Source organism: Calypte anna, chromosome 1 (assembly GCF_003957555.1).
Source record: "Calypte anna isolate BGI_N300 chromosome 1, bCalAnn1_v1.p, whole genome shotgun sequence".
Classification (NCBI taxonomy): Eukaryota; Metazoa; Chordata; class Aves; order Apodiformes; family Trochilidae; genus Calypte; species Calypte anna.
Window position 1 is genome coordinate 42842424 of NC_044244.1, and position 27225 is coordinate 42869648.

Here is a 27225-nt window from a genome sequence, read left to right on the forward strand (position 1 = left end):
GCCAAGGCGTCCCCCTCCAGAAGGCCGAACCGGTGGAACGCCCGGGGGCAGCCGCTGCGCCTCCTCCTCTCCGTCTCTCCCCGCTCCGAGGGAGCTGCGGCGGGGCGCGCCGCGGCGGCGAGGAGGGAGGGGGAAATGGCGAGGAAAAGCTGGAAATTGTAGGGCTGTTTTTTTTTTTTCCTCTCACTACTCCCGAGCGCACACTTCCCTGGCTGCCCCTCGTTTTGGGACAGAAAAAAAGAAAAAGAAAAAAAAAAACAAAAACCAACCAAGAAACCCACCTCAACCCCTCCCGGTGCCAGCGAAGGGCGGCTCCAAACTCCACCTCCTCCCGCCCCGTCGCCTCAACCGCGGCCGCCGAAGGAGGAGGAGGAGGAGGAGGAGGAGGGAGGAAGGGAGGGGCCGGGGCTGCCGCAAGGGGCGGGGGAGCTCGGAGCGCATCGATCACGCCCGCCAGTCCGTCCGTCCATCCATCCATCCACCCTCTCGGCGCTCGACTCCCTCGGCAGCCCCAGCCCTCCCCGTCCCCCGCCATTTCAGACCGGGACGGAAAGGGACGCGGAGCCACCGCCGCGGCGGGGCGGGCAAGGGAGGCGCCGGCGTGCTCCCGCGGCCCGCTTGCACCACCAGCCAGGTACCCGCCCAGCCTTACCCCCATGAACCGGGACGAGCCGCCGCGCTCGCTTTCTCCCCTTACCTCCCCTTTCCCTTCTCTCCCCTCCCACCCCCCCTTTCCCTTCGAGGTGGGGCAAGGGGAAGTGGTGCGGCTTCCCGCTGCCGGGCACCGCCGTCTCCCTTCCTCCTCGCGGAGCGGCAGAAAAGCCGGCAACCGGTCGGGGGCCGCCTCCCGGACCCTGTCCCGCTGCCGCCCGCGGGGCTGCGCCCTACCTCGCTTCCTCCTCCTCCTCCGCCGGCATCCTTTGGAGCCACCTCCGCCTTACCCCCTCCACCATCCTTCCCCGCGGCGCGGGCGGTGGCTCGGCGGATGCGGGAGGGGGCGACGGGACAGGTGGCCAACGCCCTCCGGGAGACCGGCACCCTGCGGCTTTTACCGAGTAAGCCCCCTTCTCTCTCTCTCTCCCCCCTCCTCCTCCTCCTTTCCCCATACCTTGTTCTTCCCTCCCGTTTTTCTCATACATTGCCCCCACCCCTTCCAAATCACCATCCCCCTCCCCCCTCCCCCTGTTCGCCGGGCCGCGCCGGAAAGTTTGGGCGGCCCGGGCGCGTCGCTGGCTCCTGCCTGAGGGGAGCTGGGGCGGGGCGGGCGGCGGCACCCCGAGTCCCGGGGGAGGTTCGGGGCGAAGGGGGTCTCGCCGCTGGCCCCACGGCCGAGCTCGGGGCGCGGTCGCGTTGGCCTCTCCTGGGAAAAAAACCAAAACAAGCAAAAAGCAGGGTAGGCGAAGCCGTCAGGTGAAGCAGTGAGCGCAGCCGCGCCTGTCCCGTCACCGCCGTGTGCAGGAGGCGGGATCCCGGGTCTGTGGTTCAACCTGAGGGCCACTGGGTTTGGCCCGGCTCTCCGAAAAAATCCGGGAGGTCTCCCAGAGTCACCGGGGCTTAGGGGGAAAGCGGAGAACAACATTTTTTTGCTCCGCGAGAAATACTCTTTTTTTCAGAATTTCGCGTGTCCTTACTTTTTGATCTCTTTGAAATCTGTGCCTTTCAGTTTTGTGTCCACGCGACGTTTCCCATGTGGAATTTTGTTTGAGAAATAGCTATTCCCTCATAGCTTTTTGTCTTGTCTTTCAGGGAGGGAGTTGCTTTCCGGTAATAGTAAAGGAACGTGATACTGGATGAAAACGCACCGACCGCATCCCCATTAGCTGGAGCCTGACTTTCTGCTTAATGTTGGTTTCTTTGTCATCAGGTTTGCTTAAAAAATGACAGAATATAAACTTGTTGTCGTTGGAGCTGGTGGTGTAGGCAAGAGTGCCTTGACGATACAGCTAATTCAGAATCACTTTGTGGATGAATATGACCCTACAATAGAGGTAAAGAGTTTAATCTTATACTTCTTGTGAAGAGAGATTGTCAGTAATAATGGTAGTTGTTTGTTTTTGGACATTTACCACAAAAACGTAGAACAAGGCTTTATATTAAAAAAGAGCTTGAAGGTAATGGTTAGGATCAAACCAGCATTGGAGTGGAACTTGCTGTTCTTTTTGACCTGCCTGTGGAACAACAGTCCCAGTAAAAAAGTATACAATTTTGATTAATTAATGCACGTTCTCAATTACCATGTTTTGTTGGACAGTATGGATGCATATTTTTTATGGTCTTGTTAACAATTATTTGCCAAACTCACTTGAAAATGGTTGGTAAAACTCGATGACTTTGCATGCAACCCCTTAAATGTGACTTTCCTTTTTGATAGCTAGATGGAAAATTTGTAGTTCTGATTTGTATGTGTCAAGCTTGGTTATCTCCTATCATTAAGATCTCTTTCACACAGTGAGAAATGTGTTCTGGAATGTTATGGTGAATGAGGCAAAAATGTAATTATTTTTTTCTTTTTTAAATAGAACAGTGTATGTTTCTGTATCTAGAAAAAAATGTTACAAGATAGCTGCTCTAGTGGATCCTTTGAAATACATAGTACAGTTCCTCAAAATCTGAAAATGTATTTAAGCTTTATAAGTTGCAGTATTTTTAAGATTTTAATAAGAAAGCAAGCTCTGCCTTTTAAATACAAGAAAAATACTACTGTTGTCTGAAATCTCCTGTGGATCATTGAATTTAATAACCTCTGCCTGGAGGAGAAATGACACTATAATTTACCCAACATTTTTATGTTCCCAACACTGAAGCTTTGTAGCTTATGACTTCATTTATATGTTTACATAATGAGGCACTTCTAAGCTCACTTGAAGGAATCATGAGAGCCTGAATTTAGGCAGAAAATGGTGACTTGGAAAATGGCTATACAGTCATTTTCAGGTAGATATAAGCAGAAGGATCCAGTACCCTGAGATGGTAGGAAGTTGTCTTTAGCAAAGTGCAGGGCTGTGTTAATGTGCCCCAGAGAGAGAGAGAGAGGTGTTGGCTTGAGCTTGAATTTGCCTTAATGTGCCTGTGTGTCTTCTTTGCCTGCTGCATGACCACCTACCCTCACCTGTGCTTGTACAAGGTTTTGTGAACAGACCTGTGGAGAGCTTGGGCTAAGAGAGCAGCACTAAGATGTGTAATCTTACCAGCAGCCCAAAACACACTTAAAAACCAGAAAGCACAAAGCTCTTTGAAAGGAACAAGAAAAATGGGTTTTTACTTTTTTTCCTGCAAAAAGACCTTTTGGTGGGGGATGTTGGTGTTTGTAATACTTGTTCATGATCATCTGCGTTTCTCTTAGCTAAGAGGTGTGTGTAATGCATTACAGAAAGCACTGTGGAGGTTCTGTGTTGGAAGCTGTCATACAAAGCCAGAACTGCACAAACAATTTAGAAGCACAAAGGTTTAAAGGCCAGTAATCCTAAATCACTGGAGATGGTTTGCTAATTAGCAAGCTGAGTATTTTGAGGGAAACCAAATCTGTTTAATGGAAAGTAACAGAAAGAAAACACAGTTCCTTATAGAAAGAACCTAGAATCCTGGAAATGTGGCTTTTATTTGGTAGTGGGCAGTGGGTAGTGACTGTAACACTGCAGTATGGCCCAGCATCCATGCTTTCTTCTGAAACAAAGAAACATTTAACCTAATGGGATTTTATCAGCATCAACAACTTGTCGCATGCAGCAGTATTAATGTTCTGCAACTCCTACAAGTTCTTGTCTAAGCAGGGGTTACCCTATTTTTTTTTTCTTGCAAACAAATTGAGACCTTGAGGATGGAGACTGTATATTCCTATTTTGTGTGGTAAATCAACTTGCGTGCCCATAGTACTATAGGATAATAATGTAGGGAAGGAATAATTCAGTTATAATGAGAGTAGTCTGTGCTTTGGAGTGGCAAAGAGGTTCCAGAGAATGGGCTCATCATCTGGTTTAGAGACTTCAGTCCTTGCTTGGGTAGACTCCCACTTGGTTGAGAAGAGTTGCTTGGTTGTGCTTCCTGTGTAGATGCAGTTGCAGTGGTAGGAGCTGATCAAAGAACAATAGCTGTAAAATGTTTTTATACAGTATGAGGAAATAAGGCTAAAGTTGCTGTGGCTGGTAAATAGTAACAGTTAAGTTACTATTTAGATAGTTCAGTATTGTCACTACTGTTGTTTCTCACTTACTACTGTTTCTTTCATTGCCATTCAGCTTTGCCAAAATACTGATTTTCCCTTGCAGTTAAATAATCAAGCTAGCTATTTTGGAATAGACAAAGAAGAGCTTGGTGTTCCTGTCAATAGTGGATTCCGTAACTACACAGCTATTGAATAATTTAAAATCTTTCCTGTGATTAAGAAGATAAAACTCAGCAATTCTAAAATTCTGCTGTTAGGAAGACATGATGCAGTTGGAGAGGAAAAAGAAAACTGAACTAGTTACTTAATCACAGATGTATTTACAGTGTTAAAGTTGTTGCTGTTTTCAGTGGAAAAACTTAATGATTCAACAAAAAACTTGTTTAGAATATGTCAAGTTTCATGGGCTGCTTGAGTATTTTATTTACTTGTATCTGAGAGTAACAGATGAGAGCAGCCAAGGGAGGAATTAAAAGTGAGTGCATGTTTGGGTGGCTACTGTTATTCAAATATACATACTTTATATGGGTTTCACAATTTCATTTCTTACTTGAAGTCGATGTCCAAGCAGGGATTTGTAGCCAAACAATTCTAAGTGTGTTGGTTTTTCTTTAAACTGTATGTGCACTAACCCTTTAAGGCTGGCCTGATACACAGAACAGTTAGACTGGTGCCCTCTACTGGTCGAGGTTTGTTAAGTATTTAATACATTGATAACGATTTTAAAAAAATTATTGTCTTTTCACTTTTTTAAAAGCTTCAGCATGTTTTAGTGCTAAATCTTTGTCATCTTGTAGGTGCTCTAGAGAAAAAGCTGCCTTCCTAGTTGCCTGCCAGGGGTTTTTCAATTGGATTAGCAAAATCCCTCGACTGATTTAGGAATACTGATCTTTAAGTATGTGTTCTTAAACGACCCATGCACTTGTGAAACTTCCACCAATATTTAGTCATAGCTTAGTTGCAGTAGCTGTGATATTAAAATATTAATTTGCTGCTATAGTGGATTTTTACAAAGTGAGTGTTACTTTCTTAGATGGGTTTTATTAAGCAGTGAGTTTTTTGATAAATTCCATATGTAGCTTGTAGCTGAGATTTCCCATCACGTTTTTTTATCAGTGCTTGTGAACAGATGGAATTATTACTCCTTTTAGCATAATTCATGCTGATTTTTATGGCTTATGAAAGGCCAATAAAAGCAGCTTAAGTGATTTATGAAATTAAAACTTTTCCATACAGATATGCTGGGTCTGGATAGTGGGGAAAAATTGGGAATTTGTATTTGGAGCTGGTACTACTTTGAAATGAAATTCTAGTTTGCATTTTGTTTTTAGTTAGTAGCCTTACACTGTATGCTAGTAAGTGGTGGTGGTGGTAGTGGGGAAGGTATAAAAGCAAAGTGGTTATTGTTTCAGTAGCTTGGAAGGAAACCATAAGCTTGGATTTTATCTTCCACATCTTTCTTTTCCTTCTGCCTCAAATCCTCATTCCAGTTGTTGACCAAATTTTCTCTCCAGAAGTGGGTAAAACAAAACCAGTCTCCAAATGTTCCTTCTTGTACTTGTGCTGTTTTATGCTGCTACTACTGCTACCGTGGTAGGCCTGTTAAAGACAGCATTTCTTAGAAGCAATTTTCTTTTCTCTTCAAAATTATTTTCTTTGAAGATTACTTAAAGCTTTTGTTCAGAGCTCAGTTGAGGGGACTTTGTTCTTTGAAGTGCTAAGGTGTAAAGGAGGAATACAGGCTTTTCAATAACTATTTTTCAGGTTTTTAAACTAGCAGTCAAGTTACAAGAGGAGAAAATGAAAGCTTTGTAAATATGCCTAGTATAATCCTACATCTTCTACTGGTACTTTTGTGAACTGTGATAAAGGTATCACAGGACATGGTGGATCTGCTATTAATTTAAGTAAATTGAAGTAGTGATGCCTCCTATGAGGGTTTTTTACCAGAGTGGTGGGGTTTCTACTTTTAAGCAATGAACTATATTATTAACATGATTTTAAAACACATTGTAGCCTGTGTATTTGTCTCAGCTGTATCAATATTTAAATATGGCTTATATTTCTTAAGAAAGTTACCTACTTCTTTCTCAAACACTGAATTTGCACTTCTGTGAAATAAATATGTCCAAAATCACCTTTATCTTAAGGGTAAACAGTCAATATTGTCTTAACTGATACTGTCACATTTATCTTGTGCCTGGAAGACATTTGAGATTACATGATTTGCTTAGTTTAAGATACTGATTCTATACAGTTATCTCCTGCTCATTTTTTAGCATGAGCAGCAGGAAAGAAGAGACCCTTTTTTAAAAATGCAGACAGATAGAACATGCATAGGAGTAGGTATTCTGCCTTAAAATGGGTATGACAGAAGGTAATTCGAAATTCATCTTGAAGGTGGCTAGAATTGCAACTTTAATTCCTTAATTCCTTTCCCAGGAGCTTAAGTTCACTTCTTTATAGTGTTAAAAAAGAACAATAGCAATATTGTGTTATTATCTAGCTAAAGGATCTGAAAGGTAATACCAAGATTTTGTGTTTATACCATTTATTTGTTATATGCAGTGTTTACTGAGAATAGTTCATAGTGCTGTTCAATGACCTATTTTTAAAACTTGTTTTATTTTTTAATATATAGATGTTTATAGAAAATAGTTATTGGGAAAGTAATTCTTATATTCTCACTGTTAAAATTATGTATTCATAGAATCCTGGCACCATTAAGAGCTGAATATAGGCATTAATGTCTGGTTGCTTGGGTCTTTGTACAGATTTTAGCCACTTGAATCAGTGACCTGAAAACTTTGAATTGATAGCATTGAAATAATTTGTTCCAACATCTCAATGAAGCCATCAGGGCTTTTATATGATTCTGTATTTGTTTGTCATAGCTAGAAAACTTGAACTTCAAATACATCATCTCAGCTTTGATAATGTGGTAACAAAAACTATTCTGTGCACCTGCTTAGGCATAAAGGCATAAAAAACAGATTTCCTGTCCCCAACACTGAAGTCTTTTTTTTTTTTAAATGCTTCATCTGCTTTTCATTGGCATATGTTTTTGAAGTTGTCTTATTAGTGAACTCTTTGGGGTTTATTATTTTGTACCTTGCTGTCACACAGTGCTTCTGTGAACATCCATAGAATGAAAGTAAAATTTTACTACTTTTTTATTTTAATAAAAGTAAATTAAGTAAGATTAAACAAACTCAAATCTATTAAAGTCAGGATTGCAAGTTTCTTCATTTCTTCTGTTAACAGAGGCAAAGGGGAGATGCTTTTGATTTGTGCTTTTTGTCCTTCTGTGCAAAATCAGAACACTGTCCTTTGGTGTATGTGTGCACACATATACTCTTACTCACAGGAGATTTAGAATAAAGATAAAAACGTGTCCTTGCAGTGCTCTTTTGAGTTCTGGATTACTGTATACATGTAAATGTGGGACATTATTTTCCTACTGTCATTTGCCCATCTGTGAAGTTGAATTTCAGTTCCTAGATGTTTGCAGTCATGACTAATAAACAGCTTCAATATCTTCTGAGTTATACGTGTTCAAAATGGTGTTTGTGTTTAACCAAGGCTTCTTTTTCTTTTCTTAGGATTCCTACAGAAAGCAAGTAGTAATAGATGGAGAAACCTGTCTCTTGGATATTCTTGATACAGCAGGTCAAGAAGAATACAGTGCAATGAGGGACCAATATATGAGAACAGGGGAAGGTTTCCTGTGTGTATTTGCTATAAACAATACAAAGTCTTTTGAAGATATTCACCATTATAGGTGTGTATAATGAAAGATGGTTGACTTAACTCCTTTTTTAGGCAAATAGGTTGCTTGCTTTTACACTAGATAATGATCTTTTATGAAATAGGGGGAGATTTGCAAATGAGCAATATTGCAACTTATTGTGCATTTGTACGTCTGTAATTTTAGGTAAAATCTGCCTTGTTTGCAAATTAGGCAGACTAAGTATCTTAAAGCTCTTCTGTTAAAAGCTGATGTGACTTAGTATTTCTGCCTGTTCATAGTGAAGACTTATCTAAAGGTGAACTCTGCCCATTCCATAAATAAAACTCTGTTGAGCTGGAAAAAACTTACACAATTGAAATTATACAGACAATAATGTAAACTGTTAGCTTTTATTCTGGGGTTGGAGGGGCAATACCTATGGAATGTTACTAGAGGAATAATATGTGTGAGCTCTGATGCCTAAGAAAGGCAGACACACACAAAATCTGAGCCCCAGGATGACTGGATCAACCTGTTAATAGTTTCTTCTTATTATTATTTTAATAATTAGATTCAAATTTCAACTAATGCTTACTTTGTCAGCTACTCTAATAAAGAAATAGAAGCAGTTACTGGTGGCTACTATGCCAAATAAATTACAAATTAGTAGCTTACTATTACAGTGAATTCTCCTTGGGTATTCTGTTAGAAGGCAATGGAAATCCTACCAAAGATCACTGGGTTTAGCAGCATCAGTTCAAGATTAGTCACAAAGAGGTAATGTTAAGCTATTTGTAGTTAGGCATTTATAGTGCTGTCAGATCTATGTCTCTGTATAGTGGAGGAGAGTTTTGGTATCAGTATTACCCACAAACTCAACATCTACTCACAAGCTGAAGTTGCACACTTTTACTACAAGTAGAAGTTACAGTTCTTTCGTTTAAGGTGGGATACCTTGACAGTTCAAGGTAACTGTAGTCAGGAATTGCTACTGGCCTGATCACATAGTTTAATTTTCTCCCATATGCCAGCAAATTAGTTCATTTGATTGTGTAGTGTGCTGATGTGAGTAGCTAAACAGGTAGATGCTTACATACAGAAATAATTCTCTATTAGATTATCTTCCTTGCAGTACTGCTGCAAATCATAGAATAATTTGGGTTCAGGAGAACCCTAAAGGTCATCTAGTCAAACCACCCTGCATGAAGCAGGGACACTCTCAGCTAGATCAGGATGTTCAGAGCATCATTAAGCCTCACCTTGAATATTTCCAGAGATGAGAAGAGGCAAAATCTCTGCGTGCTAACCCAGGGAGAGGTACTGAAGAGAATGTTGAGAGTGTGGGCTCTTTCAGGACTGTTTTTTATATTAAAATTTATATTAAAATTGAGCTAGCCAGTCTTTGTATACACTTTGTCCTATATAAAATTTTGTAATTCAGTATATTGTTACTGGTCCCTTCTTAAGAAAAATCAAAAAAGGCAGTTAAGAATTAGCAGCTTAGTACAGTGGGGATGTAAATTCAAAAACCTGTGTCTGGTGCTCTCAGAAAAACTTAAGATTGTAGAGGAAGATGGGACAAAGGTAAGATAGTTGCTGACATAAAGGGAAAAAGGAGCATAGAGGCTTCTATGTGGCATTTTTCTTTTTTTAAAGACAGTTGTAGACTTGCATAATGCCATCTCAGTTTGTTTCAAAGAACAAACTTGTAGTCGAATGCTGGAGTTTCTGCTTTGTATTCCATACACCTGTGGATGGCCTTGCAAACAGAAGCAAAATCCTATGATAAAATGGTGGCTATATTAATTGAGGAACATAGTGCTAGGTTATTTGGGAAGGCAAAAGTATTGAAATTAATGATTGCTATTTGACATTCTTGACAAGTACATCTAACTAATATTTCAAGATGCTTTCTAACTAGTGTTTGAAATGCCTCCTGTACCAAATTGCTCTTTTTAGAGAACCAGACCATTTGTCTTCAAAGTTCTAAAACCTCTGTCTAAATGAATAGTTTGTTATGCTGTCTTTAATTAAAAAAACAAGCAAAAATCCAAAATAAAACCCCAGGCAGAAAAAAATCAAAACAACAGGCATAGTGCTTTTGACAGGGTTTTATCCTAGTAAATGAACCGAGTATTATGAATACCGAGTATGAGAGATAAGTAGGAAGGTTTATACCAGAGGTTCTTAAGCTTTTTCTAGCATTAGCTTTTAGAAACATAAACAAATAAATAGAAATAATTAGTTTAATGATATCAGAATCTAAAGTATTTTGTAAAATACCAACCTCAATATTAAATACTTAAAACCAAAAAGATGATAAATCAGATGGTGGCAGGATTGGTCAGTGTATTTTTTGATGGCTTCTAACAGTGTATGTGCAGTATCTTAATGTAAGGAAAGTTGTTAGAGTATGTTAATTGTATTTCATTGTTTAAAATCAACCATATAAATAGTTAATTATTAATGCCTGTTAAATAAAATCTACCTTTTTTTCTTTTTCTTTTTTTCTCTTTTTCTTTTTTTTAGGGAACAAATAAAGAGAGTTAAAGACTCTGAAGATGTCCCAATGGTGCTAGTAGGAAACAAATGTGATTTGCCTTCCAGAACAGTAGATACAAAACAAGCTCAGGATTTAGCAAGAAGTTATGGAATTCCTTTCATTGAAACATCAGCAAAGACAAGACAGGTAAAAGCTCCAAAATGACCAGACATAAAGCTCTCATCTGAATCATCATAATTTTAATTATTCTAGACATTGACAATTGCTTGTTCACCTCAATAGATATGTTATCCCAGAGCAGAAATTTCTATGCTGTCTCTTCTTTCTGTCAAGTCACTGACAACCAGCAATTGTTTATAACAGTGATTTGCTTCAGTTGTGCAAACTCAGAGAATGAGACCTGGGCTGCTTTTACTTTCCACTGTCAGATGGCTGCAGCATTATTAACATTGTGAAAGGTTTTGATAGAATAAAAACCAATTCTTATGTCTAAGTGGAATGTTTTGTTTGTCCTCAACAAGAGGATTAAGCAAACAGCTAATTAGTTTGTTCTAAGTCTTTTCATTAATAACAAAAGGAATTTTTCTAGGCATTGATTCAGTTTTAGTGGGACATGCTTCGTACACCTTTTTATAACTAAGCAGTTGACCATAAGTCTCTTAAAATTACTGATACTCTGAAGACTTCAGAGCTTACTTTTGGTTCATTGTACCCCCCTGGTATAGGTGAAAGAGGCACCATTAGGGTCCTCTCAGTGCTTCTCTCGAGGTTTGCTGGAACAAAGGTCTCCATAGAGATCTGGGCACTCAGGAGAAGAGATTCTGTACAGATACAGATGCAGCTGGTTCTGTACTTCTGGGAGAAAGCGCTTTTTTTTTTTTTTTTTTGAAAAATACTGATTTGTGGTTTTAAAAGTAAAGGCTTTCTATTGATACAAATGAGATCAGACCTGAGTGCCCCAATAACCCATGCTCTGAATAATCCAAGTGTTAACATGTAAGCTATGAATCAGGAATTAGGTTTTGCAGAAGGAGGCACTTAAGAGCAGAATATTGCAATTTGAGCAGCTGCTTGGTGTAACTGCCAAAGAGATCCATCTGCATCATGTAGCAGAATTTCCTCATAGAAAGTACCTAAATTATTTTTGGAGATTAGAAATTAATATTTTTATTAGTGCAAATTTGTTCCACTCATCCAGGTTTCTGACAAGTTGAAACCTGGACTAATTAGTAAAACTTTACTGAGGAATCAAAGGAATGCTAACTTCTAGCAATAGAGAATGTTTCTGTTAGGTAGGATTAAAAAGCAGCTTTGCAGGTTTACTGGCTGAGAATAAATTGGGCCACAAGAGCGTGCTGCACAATGTGGCATATAAGTGGACTAAATAATTGCAGTGTTCTTATCTTGGAAGGTCCTATATTAGTGGCTGTCATGGAGATGTTAGGATAAAAAGGGAAGGTTTTTAAAACGAAGATGCCCAGTAGACTCTTGAGAGTATTGGCTTCCAGAAATTGGAACCACTAGGTATAATTCCTGATTCTTTCGCAGTGCTGTTTGTAACTTGATGTGAAAATGCTTGATAAGATGCTGTGTAAATAAAATATTTTTGAGAAATATAAAGGAATTGAAGGAGGAACCTGATCTTTGATGACAGCAAGATCATCTAAATATTTATGTATGTGTCTGTGTATATAAGTGTGTATGCACATGAATTTACATACTATGATTTTTCAATAACTTTTTAAAATGGGGGATTCAAATAATTTTGCTAGCTGCACGGACTATATTTTTACTGGGCAGGGTTCTGTCCTTGGTTAAAAATCAATGCATTAAAAAAAATCTGGTTCTCTGGTTATACACACAGAACTTTTAAGTATGAACAGATCTAGCTGGTGGTCTGGTACCTTTGGAGTCTGTAGAAAGTCTGACATGAATATTTAGAAGTAGGAACCTTTTCCTTTTTTTCTACACACCTCCCACCACACTGAAACATGAGCACTAAAGCTCTGATGAACAGACCCCCACTATCTTCTTGTTTCAACCCTTCCTTGTGCCCCACTCAGAGAGAACTGGAAAGGTTTCTGCTGAAGAGAACAGGGGAGATGGAAATGGAAAGCAGTTGTCCATATCGTTGTTTTGATAGCCAAGACACATTGTATGTTCATGCAGAATGGTATTTGTTACAAATAAGTAAGATTTTCATGGACAGGGTCAAAAATAGGAAAAAGAAAACATTGAAATAATAAGTGTAGAAATAAGTTGCTGTAGAAGTCAGGGTATTTAATTTTTTTTTTTTTTTGATACTGACTGGCAATGAAATTACTGCAAAAAGGTTGTGCTTTAAGGCAGATCACTACATTTTCATACAAATCATTGAGTTCATCAGTGGAATATTAGCTTAGTGGACCCTAACTTGGGTTTAACCCTATAGGTTATTATTTTCTTTAATTAGGCCACTGCCTAAAATGAATATAATGTACTTTATGAAAAGCTGTGATAGTCTTACATCTAAATGTAAACACATGTCAGTACTTGTGGTTTTGTAAGGCTTGTTGCATCATTTGTACTCATCCTTTCATAATCCTTATGCAGAAGACTGAGTTGCTTAGGTTTATTTCAATAGCTATTTTTGCTTTTCTGTGTTTGACATAAGATTTAATTTACAAATAATCCCTGTCCACATGAGCATATAGCTCCCAATTCTATGAATGTTATCAGTGAGAGATGAGAGGAAAACTTGATTTATTCCCACCAAGGCTGGATCCTGCATTCTTTTATTGGGCTTCCATTTGCCTGTGTGTTACTTAAGGAGAAGTTGTAAGGCTGTTCCCCAAATGTGGTTTGACTGTAGGATTTTGTTTTCCTTGGAAAATTTCAACTGTTTGTCTAGTATTGAATTCAAAGGAAAAGCAGATCCATGGGCATTACTGTAAGCACAGTAAAGGGATTCCCAAAGTGTTAGGTCTCATTGTTGAGAATATATACTTAAACACACTTCTGAAGTGTTTAATAAAGAAGTTGACCTAAATTACAATGATGCTGTTAAGTTTCATCACAAGTTTGGGACCTAACCTATTATACACATCAGAAAGCTGAAATAACTGCAGTGCTTTTTTAAGTTGAGAACCTGTACCTGGTCTGATGAAATAATTGGTGCAGTACTTACAAAACTTCATTCCTACATCTCAATTAAGAATTATGCGTAACTGATGACTTAAACAGTTTGCTTGAACCAGCTTGCTATTTTTTGAGGGGTTTGTTATATCTGTTTAATGGTACTGTATGTGTTTCACTCCAAGCCATTTTTAATGTCATTCAAGTGTACGGGTTCCATCTTAAAACTTAGTTTTCAGTGAATTATAACTTTGTCAGGCTTTACAATGTGGGCTGAGTTATTTCATGTCACTTGTTTGTTGTAAGGTAAAGCTTTCCCAAAAAGCATAGTCATTCCCCAAAGCAACAACAACAACAAAAAAGAGACTTTTAATATAAAAACGTACAAACAAATTCTGGCATCCAAATTGTGTGCTGAATGACTGCAACTCCAGGTTGCTGAGAACAGGTTTGTTATTTACCTAACATAAATAGGTACATCAAAATATGTGTGCACAATAGGTGAAATTCAGATAGGACAGCTGTAATTCAGGTACTTAACTTTGGAGTGATTAACTCTGTAACTTATAATTGGGTTTTTTTGCAGTATTTAATAAGAATTTACTGAGGTATGTCTGGTGTTTACCACCATAAGATAGCAATACGATCAGCTTAACACCCTCTCCCTCCCCAAACTAGTGGAGGTTATGTTTGTGGCTGAGTTGTAGTAATTGTCTTTGAAGCATTTTGCCTGGTTTAGAGAACAGTAAGCCCTGGCTTTAACCTGTAAGTGATATTACATGAGCTAGTAGATTTTTGCAGGTTTGTATATTCTCTGATATTTGCTAAGCTGATTTACCACTACAAAGTTTCACGTTGAGAGTGTTTTTATGCAAAAGAGCAGCATTCTTTTTGCTCATGCTCTCATGAATAATTTTGATGTCGTTTGTCTTAACAATTGGGTTTAGGAAACCAACTCTGAAGCATTTAAGGGTGGACACAGAACACTTTTAGAGCTGTCAAGGCCAACTTTCATTAGTTTCCTTTAAGTGCTATTTACAGAAGTGGAACATGGGAAAATCCTTTTGATCTATATTTGGAGTAGTCTTTCTTTGCACATAGTCATATTTTGAATTGGATGTTTAGCTGTCTCCTAGGAGTCAAAAGCATCTTGAAAATGTTGCCTCAAGGTCATGGGTGCTTTGGGTTGTTTAGATTTTGAAGTTTCTAGTATCTGACAAAGGATATTTTTCCTTGCAGTTCTGACAGCTGAAAGAACTTGTTAATCATATTTTAGATATATAGTCCATGGTTATTTAAGGAAAAGACACTGAAGAATCTTAAAAGAAAATTGTATTAAAATGATTTCTCAAGTTTGGAAGACTGGCACCTGGCTCTTTAAAATGTTACCTTATGCTAATGAAATTAGCAAGTGTGTCTGTACAGATTTTCTTGCAGAATTATTTCTTTCAAGAGGATTCATAAAACTGTATTTGGTGGTGGCAGTAGTAGCAATTTCTTTTCTCACTCTGTGTCTCTCCCTCTCTCTGCATTGCTAAACCAAATTACAGCTCATATTGGTGATGGGAAAGTTGGCAATAAACACTGCCTGAAGAATTGTTATCTAATTATTCATGTCAAGGCTACAAAATCAAATTAAATATTTCTACTGCAGAACAGTAGATCTGCAAATATGTTGATTCTTTTACAGCCTGTGCTTTGGCACATAACAGCTGATCAATGTTTACCCTTTCCTCTTCAGGAATAAACTTCCATTCCTTCCAGGAAGGCACTGAAGTATGAGCTTTGCTTGGGTTTTGCTCTGTTTTTTTTTAATGGCTCCCTTTACGTTTTGCAAACTGTCAGACTTGGAATGTAACAACTTGTCACCTTGTCAGTCCTCCACTACATCATAACAGTACAATCCAAGAAATAAATCTAATTTATTAAATCTTTAAATTTGTCTGTAGTTCAGAAGGACCTTCAGATAAGCAGCAGTGTGTTAGTGAGTCTTGAACTCGTGCAAAATGACCCAGTAGCTGCTTTTGCTATTAGGTGCATAATATGAAGATGAGTTGGGGAGATAATTTATGGAAAATCTGCCAAACACAAGCCCAAATTGTGCATTTGGGTGGTAATAAAATTCTGGGGCTTAAGTAGCTGTACTGTCTCCCATGACAATCAGTCTGTTCTGTTTTCCAAATAATTTCCAAATAACGAGTTTGTATTAAATTAACAACCCTGTTGATCAGATTAAGGAGACGAGTAATGAGATTGACAGTAAGGCAGAAGAGAGGTTTGCTCTTTTCTTTAAAAGCTGCAGCTAAACATCTTGCATCTTGTTACAACAACCTCAGATTTATCTATTTTTTAGGTTTATGCACAGATATAATCAATTTAAAATAAAGATAGTATAAGTTCAAGCTGTTGCTGCCCCACTCTAATCTATATGTGCTGAAAGAGATCTTCATTTTGCGTATTTTTAAATGCTTATTCTATCATCATCTCCAAGTAGCCTAAACACAAAGGTGCTGAAAGGTAGGGTGTGAGACCAGAGAGGTAAAACACAGCTCTATGTCATCCCATGGAATACTTAAAGAGCTCTCCTCAACAAGAGAAGAATCTGAGCAGAAGAACCTCTCAGGCTGTTTGCACTCAGTTCTTATTATGGGACCCTTGTGGTTGCCCAAATCTGTCCCAGAGAGAACAGATTACATTTACCTTGTACCTGGTTGTGAACCAAGCTCTTATAAATATAGTAATTAACTTGTTGCTTTTCCTGCATGGAAGAATAACTTCTCTAATTACAATATGTAATTATTTATCGAACTGAAAGGAACTCTGAAACCTATAAATGGAGATCAATATCTTCTATATATTCTTCAAGCAAAGCTCATATTTTCAGTGGTTTTGCTGTATTTTTTTTTTTCCCCCTGCCATGGGTTTCCCAATATGTCACGATTGTTAATGAAGAAGTTTTTAAGGAGTTGTGTTTTACAATGCAGAGAGTGGAGGATGCTTTTTATACATTGGTGCGAGAGATTCGACAGTACAGAGTGAAAAAAATCAGCAAAGAAGAAAAGACTCCAGGGTGCATGAAAATTAAAAAATGCCTTGTAATGTAACAGGGTAAGTTTTGTAATGTAATAGGGTAAGTTTTACAAATCACTTGCCAAATAAAGATGATTGACAGTGTACTGCAAATCAGACATTTTATGGTTAATTTATGACATAATTTAAGATACAAAACAAATCAAGTTTAGGTTTAGTAGTCCTGCATAATGTTCCTCACAACCGCCCAAGTGCTATAGATTGGGGTTTTTTGGTGTTTTTTAATGATAGATTAACAAGAAGTATTTACTGCCTATCAAATTCTCCATGGGTGAAATGGAGTCCTAGTCTTGACTGTGAAGAGATTAAGAGGAAAAAGTTTTATTACAGATGCGTTGCAGATGCAGTTGAAGTGAGCATTGATTGAATCTTCATGTTAAAGAACTGAGGAGAGAGGATCACAGTATCTGGAGTCTTTCTCAAATGCAGAATCAGGAGGTCCCTAGCCCAGCAAAACAGTATATGGTCAGCTTGCTGGTGTATAGGATTGCTTAGTTCTCAGGCCCTTCCTTCTGCCATGCCATTTTCCCTTGTTCTCCCTCAGCTTTAAAAGATTTACCCTTGCCATTTCCAGCAACACATTAGTTTTCTTTTTTTTTTTTTTTTTTTTTTTTTTGGTCAACAATTATGCTATGAATGAGTGATCCAGATGGTAAGGTTTCACATTTGGGGAACCTTTACAAGGAGGTGAGGGGGAAGCAGTAGTGAAGTAGGAAGGATGAAAGGTAGGATGAGGGGGAGCCAAAATCAACAAACACAAACACTACCACCCCCCAAAATAGCCAAATTCTCCAACAAAATCCTTTTTTTATGCATATACTTCACTGTAAGGAAACAAGGGAGGAGAAGAAGGAAGGAAAAATTGATAGGGAATAACTGGTGGTCTAAATCACTTTCAGTGCTTTTTGAACAAACTATCAGAATAGTTCATTGCATGTATGACTGTCCTATTAATTCTAAATTCTTACTGCATCACTTAACTGTTGCTATGTACCAGAGAAACAGCCCGAGACTGGGGTTGTTACTCCTTATATACCTGACCAACAGGAGGATGACCTGGAATTTCCCATTGTATAAAAGACAAACTTTTCAGCGTGTTTTTTTTGTACTTCAGAAACACCTTGCTAAGAGGTAGTGGCATTTGGCTTGTGCCCTAAAGAGGCTTTCATAACTATGGGAATATTCCCTTCAATAAGGGAGTTTCATTCCTCATTCCAGGGGAGGGAGGAGAAATTTTGTTTCATACCAGTTCTTACTAGATCTGCTCAGGGTTATTTTATTTTCAGCTTTTAAAAGAGGACTTAGTGCTCAAAGATAATTCTTTTTATTATGTTTCCTTCAGAAAGACACACTTAGGGATATGGTTTGTATGAAAGGTTTCCTTTGCAGGAAACTGGAAACTTGTTACCAGTTGCATCCAAACATCAGTAAAATTGATGCCATCAAAATACCTCATTTTATTCTTTCCTAGTTATCACAAAACGAGCTTGGCAAGGTGACTTTTTGAAGAGGAGTTAAGTTGCTTAAGGCTACTCCTGAAGCCTTCTGAAAAACACCTTTGCTGGTTCTTGCTGTCATATTTATGTAGCAATAATGCAAAAGTGGAACTTCTTTTTGTACTTTAAAGATCCTGAATTCTGTTCTGTGGACTTCTTGAGAGAAGAGCAGGATGGTGAGAATTGCTTTTTTCTTTACTTTTTCAGTGGAAGGATTTTTCAAAGTTTAAGACTTTTTTTTATTTTTTCTTTTTTTTTATATAGCTCAGTGAACATAGGCTTTTTCCTCCTAACAATTTTGTTCTTTCTTTCTGCCTAAACCTAAGGGTTTGTGTGGGGTTTGGGTTTTTTGGGGAGTTGTTTTTTTGTTTGTTGTTTGCTTCCCAGATGGAGGAAATCTCTGCCAGCAATGGATGTTGTTGGGTATTGTATTTCCCTCCCCCCCCTATACCCTGTTTAAAAATAGTCTTGGATATAAGACTCTAGAACTTCAGGATTGTCTCCTCATGGGAGGAAAAATTTGTCTTTATACTGAAGTGAATTCTATATAGTATGGATAGTCATTTTGCAACTTTGTATTTAGGAACAAAGAAGACAGCATGTTCCAGAATTATTGTGGTACAGCTGTAGTTCAGTATTGATTCTAATGAAATAAGAAATCTGACATTTAAATCAGTCTGGTTTGTATTACTTTCCATTTAGTAATGGGATGGGTATTATTTCAGTCCAGTGCATAGCAGATAGCTAAGGGGAGCAGCACCTAATGATGTGAGCCTTTCACTTAGGATTTTAGACTTCATTATAATGCAGATTGGTGTGACAGAGAGAAGTAACTTTTTTTTTGTCAGTGGGTAATCAAATTTGGTTATTCAGAGTGTATGGCTACTTCTTGGAATATTCAGTTTATCCTCTTGCTGCTCATGTGTTGCCTTCTTGATTACATTAATCTTGTACAGGGTAACTGAAAACTTTGACTGTCAGGATTCCCATTAACTGCTTGTGCTTCCCCAGAGATTCGTTCTTTCTGTGGTTACACATAAAGCAGAGAACACCTTTGCTCTGTTTGTGATTTCCAACTGGCAGGAAGAAATTTCTAAAACTCAATGTAAATCAAAAGAGCTCTTCTTGAAATCATTGAAGTTTTCATTTAAAAAGCATACTATAAAAAAAAGTTTGTAATGCATAGATTAGATGTATAGATAAAATAATTCAGATTGCGTTGGGTTAATATGAAAAATTTGAATTGCAGAAGCTCTAGATTCAGATTTTTAAATTTTCTAGGTTCTTGATTAAAACCGTAACTTAATTTTTCCATGGTACTACAGAAGTGTACAAATACTTTCTCTTCTTCATGACTGATGCATGTATATATGTGCATCTATATATTAAAAAACATACTATTTTCTCCAATTTAAAACCTGTTAAAGGGTCTATTTTGGGGGCCGAGGTATTAAAGAATTCCCAATTCCTTATGAATGTAGGGTTTCTTATTGATAGCCAGGTTAGCTGCCAAGTCTTAATTCATGCTTGTAACCATGCAACCACATATCCACACTTCTGTATCATTGTGGCACCATGTGGTGTCCCAAAGAGAAGCTGCAGCCAGGAGAGGGCTGGCTCTCTGGGAGCATTCCTGATTTTTCTGTTTCCTCTCCTTTTCGTAGTTGCCCCTTGGAGAAACAAGTGCCAGGACCAAGCTCTGTCAGGTCACCTTTTTTGAGGCAGCATGGTTTAGTTCTGAGCACAAGACAGAGAATTCTGAGTTTCTAATCCTGAGCCTGGATTTAAAGCCCTCATTTAGTACATCTGATGCTTACCAGGAACCTTGCAGACAGTAACCCCATGGTTAGAGGGAGGTTGGTCAGCTCCATGCAGTCCTTCATTACTGAAAGGAGTCACTGGCAAGTTTGATTGCCTTTGATCATAGGGTATTGATGCCTCTAGGAACCTCATGTAAACAGAGTATCCACTACTAACATTTAAAATTTAATCCACGAACTGAAAAGTGAAAGATCTGGGTTTATCTTGAGTTCTCCAGTTCCAATTCACAAGTATTCTGAATGTAACTTTATATGGAATGTTATATTCATTACCTGAATTTAAGAGGACTTTAGTGCCAAACTACGAAATGGACTATCTATAATTTTAAGGCTTGCTCTACAAAGTAGATATAAATGCAAGCATGACAGCTAAGTCAGTTCCCTTGTATTGTGCAACATGCACTGTATTAAAAGATCATTTCACCTTCTTAGGCACAGTAAAGATTTTGGCCTTAATTATGAAGTCGTGTGTTTCGAGGCCCAGAACAGCCTCTGGGTACTACTTTGTACAAATTGTTTTCTCTGTATTTGTTTTAAAAACACTTTAATGAAGGAAGGTGGCTCATTTGAAGACTGAAATTGTAATTTTTGAGTGTGTCCCATTTGGAGACATCTCTGAAAGCCAACAACTGTCCTCATAATGAGTATTTTTCTAACACATTAATGATGAGCGTGAAATACTGAAAGGGAGTTTTCTAAGGAAATGTGAACACTCTTGTAGAAGTGTGTTGTGCAGAGGTTTTTCTCACACCATTTTTTTTTCTAAGAATGAAACTTCTGTCTGTTGTGCTTGATGCTTAATATTGCCCTTCTATCTCTGTCTGACATGAGAACTGCAGCAAACGGACTTTGAACTGTCACTACTTCAAGATGATTTCCTTACAGGAACACTGCTAAATTCTCACTTTGTATATTAATGCTGAAGTTATAAGCAAAATACACTAGCTGTCTGTAAAACAACATTAAGCATTTCTAATTCTCAAAATCAGGGAAATAAGGCTACCTCAATTTTATATTGATCAATGATATTTTAAAACGTAGCATGATTTATTTGCAAGTGTATTCTGTATATTACAAGACCTTGTAAAAGAGTGCTACTGGTGTTTGGAGAGAGGCTGCAAAGGAATCTTACAAATAACTGATCTTTGATCAATATTTTATGAAGTCTGTGAAGGTCTAAAATAAATTTGTTATATTGGGAGCACTGATTTACGAGAGAAGCTATTTAGCACCCCACTGTTATATTTGGACTTTCCATATGAAATTTCTTCACTATTTGATGATTAACTGAAACAGTAGTAAATTAGGTGATTTTTAGCTTTTCATTGAGCTTTTTTCTGTTCTCTTACGGAAGTTTCCTTGTCCATAGACAGGGAAACAGAAACTGCTAAGTTTTACTGCGAGCTTAAAGGCAAACCGTAGCTGACAAGGTGTAAAGCAGAATTTCAAGACCCAGTTCTGCTGTGGTGCAGTCGGTTGCTGTGATACAGTAACATTATACAACTATTTCTCATCTGTCAGTGGTCAAGGCCATTTTATCATTATGGTTCTGTAACTGTCAGTACTCAAATTATTAAATATAAAGGCTGAGGAGTTGACACATGTTTGTTAGGAATTTGGAGCAACCTGAAAGCGAGGCAATAGAATAAACTCTTTCATGTAAATAGGTTGTTACAAAATAACTGTATAACATTGTACTTAATAATGGTTTATATCAGGCTTTTAGATATGCTGGTCTCCTTTGACCAGAGGTAGTTTTTGTTGGCTGTAATTACTCCCCCCAAAAGAAAAACTTCTTGATGTGAAGAAATATTAGAATTTTGTCTGTAACTTAACTATTGGAACTGTAGAGTTTTTAAGTGACTGTACATGATACAGCACCATAGATATTGTGTCCCAGATGTCTTTGTATAGTTTGAATGGAACGATTACTAAATAATTTATCGTTGGAACATGGGATTGATTTGATTTGCATAGGTAAAAATTTATAAAACTTGCTGTGTGATTACTGTATCAGTGTGCCTGAGAAATGATCTGAATATTTAGGTTAAACATAATCATTGCTCGGTATTGAATTCTTGTAAATAAAAATATCTGTGTCTTTTTAATGATCTGCATATAGATTAAGGCCTAAGCAAAACTAACTAATGCTTCAGAACTTTATTCCATAGTAACAGCAGAATATAATAATCTAAACGTGTGTGTCACTTGCAGGCTGCTGTATGCCCAGTTTGGGGAACAGCTGAGAAAGGGGACAGGCAGGTGCTAGAGTAGTATTGCTGGCCTGAAAACTGCACTGGGGTTGTTGCTTCAGTGCTACTCAGGAGAAGTACAGCCTGTAGCCAGGATTAAATGTTGCAACAACCGCATGGTGAAGGAACTCGAGCACAAGTCCTATGAGGAGAGGCTGAGGGAGCTGGGGCTGTTCAGCCTGGAGAAGAGGAGGCTCAGAGGAGACCTCATCGCTCTCTACAACTCCCTGAAAGGAGGGTGTAGCCAGGGGGGGGTTGGTCTCTTTTCCCAGGCAACTCTCAGCAAGACAAGGGGGCATGGTCTTAAGCTCTGCCGGGGGAGGTTTAAGTTGGATATTAGAATTTCTTTACAGAGAGGGTGATCAAGCATTTGAATGGACTGCCCAGGGAAGTAGTGGATTCTCTGTCCCTGGAGATATTTAAAAAGAGACTGGATGTGGCACTCAGTGCCATGGTCTGGTAACTGCAGTGGTAGTGGATCAAGGATTGGACTTGATGATCTCTGAGGTCCCTTCCAACCCAGCCAATTCTATGATTCTATGATCCTCACTCTCCAGAGCTGCTCCCTTGTGGGCCCCTCTGCCCAAGCACAGTAATGCAGGCAGGTGCCTTCCTCTTGCACAACAGGAGCATCTGAACTCTGCTTCCCAGCACACCCCTTCCCGAAAAGCAGGAATCCTTGGGAGGACTGTTGCCCTGGCAGTGCCTCCAACCCCCAGCCTACTCGAGGGGACATGATAAAAGCCTCAGCAAGGAGAGGACAGTGTAAGTTCTCCTGGGAGGCAGCAAAACAGAACAGAGTGCTGGTTGAACATGTGGCACCTGGTCAGGTCAGATGAAGAGAGGCTGTATTAATGTTAAGTCTGCTGATGTGATGTTAATGTGTGCACGTGTGTGTCTTTCCAGGGTGTTGATGATGCCTTCTACACATTAGTGCGAGAAATCAGAAAACATAAAGAGAAGATGAGCAAAGATGGTAAAAAGAAGAAAAAGAAGACAAAGACAAAGTGTATAATTATGTAAATACAGTTTATCGTTATTCTTAAGAAGTACTTAAATAATTTTTGTACATTACACTAAATTATTAGCATTTGTTTTAGCATTACTTTACTTTCTGCTTCTTGATCCTGTTAGCTTTACCTGAATGTTTGTTTTAAATGACAGTGGAAACTTCATTCCTTTTAAAGTGCCAGTATTCTTCGACTGTTGGTTCTTGAACTAGCAATGCCTGTGAAAAACAAAAACAAAAAAATTACAAAACTAAAAAAAAATCCACAAAAAACAACAAACAAACAAAAAAACACCACATACAAAAACCTGAGAACTGTCTTAGGACTCTTTGGTGCATGCACAGTTGCTAACTTCCTATTTTTCTTACTGATAGTGAACTTCTGTGTGCAAACCGAACAATGAAATGAGGCTCTGCACATTCTAACAACCCCTTTAATTTTTTGGTTTTCAGATCTGGTTGGGAAAAAGGACTAGTTAGTGAATGAGATTTTAGTTTCAGCCTTTCTTTTATTTTAGACTGACTGCAATATAGAGAGACCAGAAGCCTTTATAGTCTTCCTGTAGGTTTCGCTTCCAGGCATCTAGTCTTGTAGCATTTCAGATCAACTTTAATGAATGTAAAAAAGATAAAACTTTCACAAAAAAAATTTTTCACTGCAATTTGTCACAGTCACTCCTTAAATACTCTATTTTTTCTATAAAAAAAAAAAAAAAGAAAAATGAAAAAAAGACAACGATGCACATCTGGCAATGGAAAAAGTAAAAGTTCTAATTAGGTTGATTTGCTATTGTTAATGCATTGTTTTAAGACTTCTGCTAACCTTTTGTGTCTGAAGGCCAAGGTGAAATCCTAGCTCACCCGACCCCCAGTAGCAAATCTTTAAGTAGCTTTGTTCCGTAGGTACAGGATTTCACCCTTAGTTTCTCCGGGAAATACTAGAAAGCCTTAACTGATAAGTTGATTCAAATTCTTAGGTTAATTCATACATAGATCCAGAATTTACCATAAGAATTAAATCAGAATTAATCCCAAATTACACAGTGAAACAAAACCATTCTTTTATTATCCTCCAAGAGTGGCGTTAAATATTTCCAGATGCCCATTTTGTGCAAAACGGGGGAAGAATTTTAAATTCTAGTTACATCAAATGAGTGAATGAATGAGTTGAATTTGGCTGCTTCATGCAAATATTTTGGAAATCCACTATGCCATAAAAATGGTGTGGAATTTGCACAAACTGTCAGCATAGAACATGGTTTTCAGAGTCGGTGTTCGTGTGATCTTTGTGAAGTACTAGTTTTGTTGCACAGATTAAATGGTTGGTGATGGCATTCCAGTGTCTAGACTGTCATGAAGCTAGACCCAGATTTTAGTGTTGTCTTTCTCTGTGATGAGGTTCTCTTGTGATATTCCCCTCCCTCCCACCCACCTTTTTTTTTTCTTTTTTTTTTCTGATTGGAATGAATGCAGAATTTTTGCAGAAGCTTTCATTTTTTGGTACTGCAGTAGTCTAGTAATTCTGCACTAAAGTAAGAGCCAGTAATCCCAGTGTTGTCAGTTCCTGTTGTCTTACTGTAAATGTTGCATTCTTTGAGTGTTTCATTGAAGGCTGGGTTCCTGAAGGTGAACTTCTTCATAGTCCTTCACTCACCTGCAGATTAAAATTTGAAAATGTGACTCTCGTGTACCGAAAAAAATAAAATGCAAAACATTGAAGTTGGATACTTCAGGACACTGAAAAGTTTTGAACAGGGAATAGCAGCGTTGCCCTGACCTAAGGTATACCTAAAAAAATGACGTGGAAACTTTACACAGTACAATACCTGCATAACTTGGAACATTTACGTGATGTCAAGGTGCAACTGCGTGAGAAAAATCTTTTGCTTCTACCAAAAAAAAACCCCTCAGTGACTCCCACAGGTTGAGAACTGCAAAGCTGGCAGGGGGATGTATACTGTCAGATTGCTGTATGTTGTTTAGTTTCAGTGTGGCTGAGAGAAATAATGGCTTTGCCTGCCAGTGTCCCTCATTCCCCACCCTCCAGTGACACCCGTCCTCCCCTCCCTTTCATTTCAGCACTGATGTGAAATATACCTTAGATTATGAAACATCCTGAGAAACAGTAATAGGAGAGCTTAATCTGATAATGACTGATAAGGAGTACAAAGAGATTCTTAATGTTGTAAAACGTTTTTAAACTTCCAAGGTTAAAACAATTTAGAGACAGTTATTTGTATATTGTAGGCACTCTTGGCGATATAGGAGGAATGTAGCGCAAGTGGATAGTGTGCCTTGAGAAAATGGAAATAATCTTAAGATTCCTTTAAGAGTTTTGGTAACTGAGTCACACTGCATGTAAAATTAGGGCACGTTTAAAATTTTAATGTGAAGTTATATAAAAATTTAGGAGGTATTTTAACTGAAATGTCTTAACCATCAAATGTGGATTTACATAGCTCTAATACAGAGCTACATCAAAAATAGGGTGATTTGGTTTTTCTTTTTTTGTGTCAGCTCTAGCTACCAATCTAATTAGATTAATACAAAATCTACTTAGATTAGCCCTTATTTACTTTCTTTTAAAAGAAAAATACACATCCTTGCCACTGTTGTGCAGTTTTGTCTTAATATTTGTTCAGATTTGGTGAAGCATGTTGGATTGCAGCTTGCACAAAATGATCTCATAATTATTCTGTCTTTTCCCTATGTGAAAGCTTTCAAAGAACATACCTGGACGCTATCTGTTCTGATAGCAACTACTAAATGAACATGTGAATCACATGCCATATTAGTACATTAAATTGCAAGGGAGTAACACCTTCTTACAGTAGCTTTATGTAACTCTGGTAAACAACTTTGTTGTTGGTTTTCTGAAAACAAAAATTTAATTCTTTTGAGCAATCTCATTGCCCTAAATTTTTTGCTAACTCAGAAAAAAGTTGGACTGTTTAGATTTTGTTACAGTAACAGAATCTCTGCAATGGGTAGATGCTGACACAATCTTCTGCTCCTCTGTACTATGAAGCAATACAGTTACTACTTTCAAAGACCATCAGACTGTAAAGAAATCATTTTGTCTAAAGTTTACATAAAGCTACATAGATGGTAAATCTTTCCTAACATTTCTTTATTCCACTGTCTTGTGTTTTCATGTTGAGAAGACTTCTGCTTTTTCCTCTTGAGTGCCAACTTCTTACTAGAATGACTTCTTAATGTAATATGTTTACCTGGAATGTATTTTAACTATTTTTGTATAGTGTAAACTGAAACATGCACATTTTGTACATTGTGCTTTATTTGATGTGGAACATATGCAGTGTGATCCAGTTTTTCCATCATTTGGTTGTATGACCTAGGAATGTTGGTCATACCGAATACTAAGTTAAAAAAAAAAAAAAAAAGGAAAAAAAAAAAAAAAGACCACTGTTTGTTTTAAAATTTTTAATGTTTTTAGGAGTATGTGCTGTGAGGTGATCTGGAATTTGTCATTTTTTCTGTCAAACTGTACTGCTCCTATTTATTGTAATGTAATAAAAAAAATAGTTATTGTGAGTTTCTGTCCCAGTTTGCTTTTTCTCTCCAAGAACTTCAGGCCCTCCACTTTGTAAGAGAGCATCCCATGGACTGCATCGAGTTGTTCTCAGTTTTATTTCTTCTCCTTTCCATTGCCTGACACGAAGCTGTTGTCTCCTCCCATGGGTGTTCCCTTCCTCCGTAAAGGCGGTGCCGCTGTGCCTGGACTCACTGCACCCATCCAGCTCCCCTGGGCTGTGCTGCTCTCACATTCTCCACTCTGCAGGCAGCTGAGAGGTGAGGTTCTGCTCCTTCCTCCTTCACGGGTGGGTGCTGCTGAGCCTGGCCCATCTTCAGTCACACCCTGGAGACCCTTTTTTCGTTAGTCCCAAGGCAGACTTAGAATCATAGAATCATAGAATTGGCCGGGTTGGAAGGGACCTATGAGATCATCAAGTCCAACCCTTGATCCACTACTGCTGCAGTTTCCAGACCATGGCACTGAGTGCCACATCCAGTCTCTTTTTAAATAT

General features: G+C 38.3%; 1 protein-coding gene across 6 annotated transcripts; it reads left to right on the forward strand.

Moving 5' to 3' along the window:
* The first annotated feature begins 394 nt into the window (after positions 1-394).
* Positions 395-26731, forward strand: KRAS (KRAS proto-oncogene, GTPase). 6 transcript variants are annotated; one of them, XM_030469565.1, is made up of 7 exons: positions 515-634; positions 1747-1988; positions 7765-7943; positions 10422-10581; positions 16494-16609; position 17869; positions 23074-26731. In XM_030469565.1, the coding sequence occupies exons 2-7, from the start codon at positions 1878-1880 to the stop codon at positions 23188-23190; spliced, it is 684 nt and encodes a 227-aa protein (XP_030325425.1). In that variant the 5' UTR covers positions 515-634; positions 1747-1877; the 3' UTR covers positions 23191-26731. The 6 variants fall into 6 exon arrangements, with proteins under 6 accessions (XP_030325422.1, XP_030325424.1, XP_030325425.1 ...); XM_030469559.1 differs by lacking the exon at position 17869 and having other exon boundaries at positions 16494-16617; XM_030469561.1 differs by lacking the exon at position 17869 and having other exon boundaries at positions 1865-1988; positions 16494-16617.
* Positions 26732-27225: the final 494 nt, after the last annotated feature.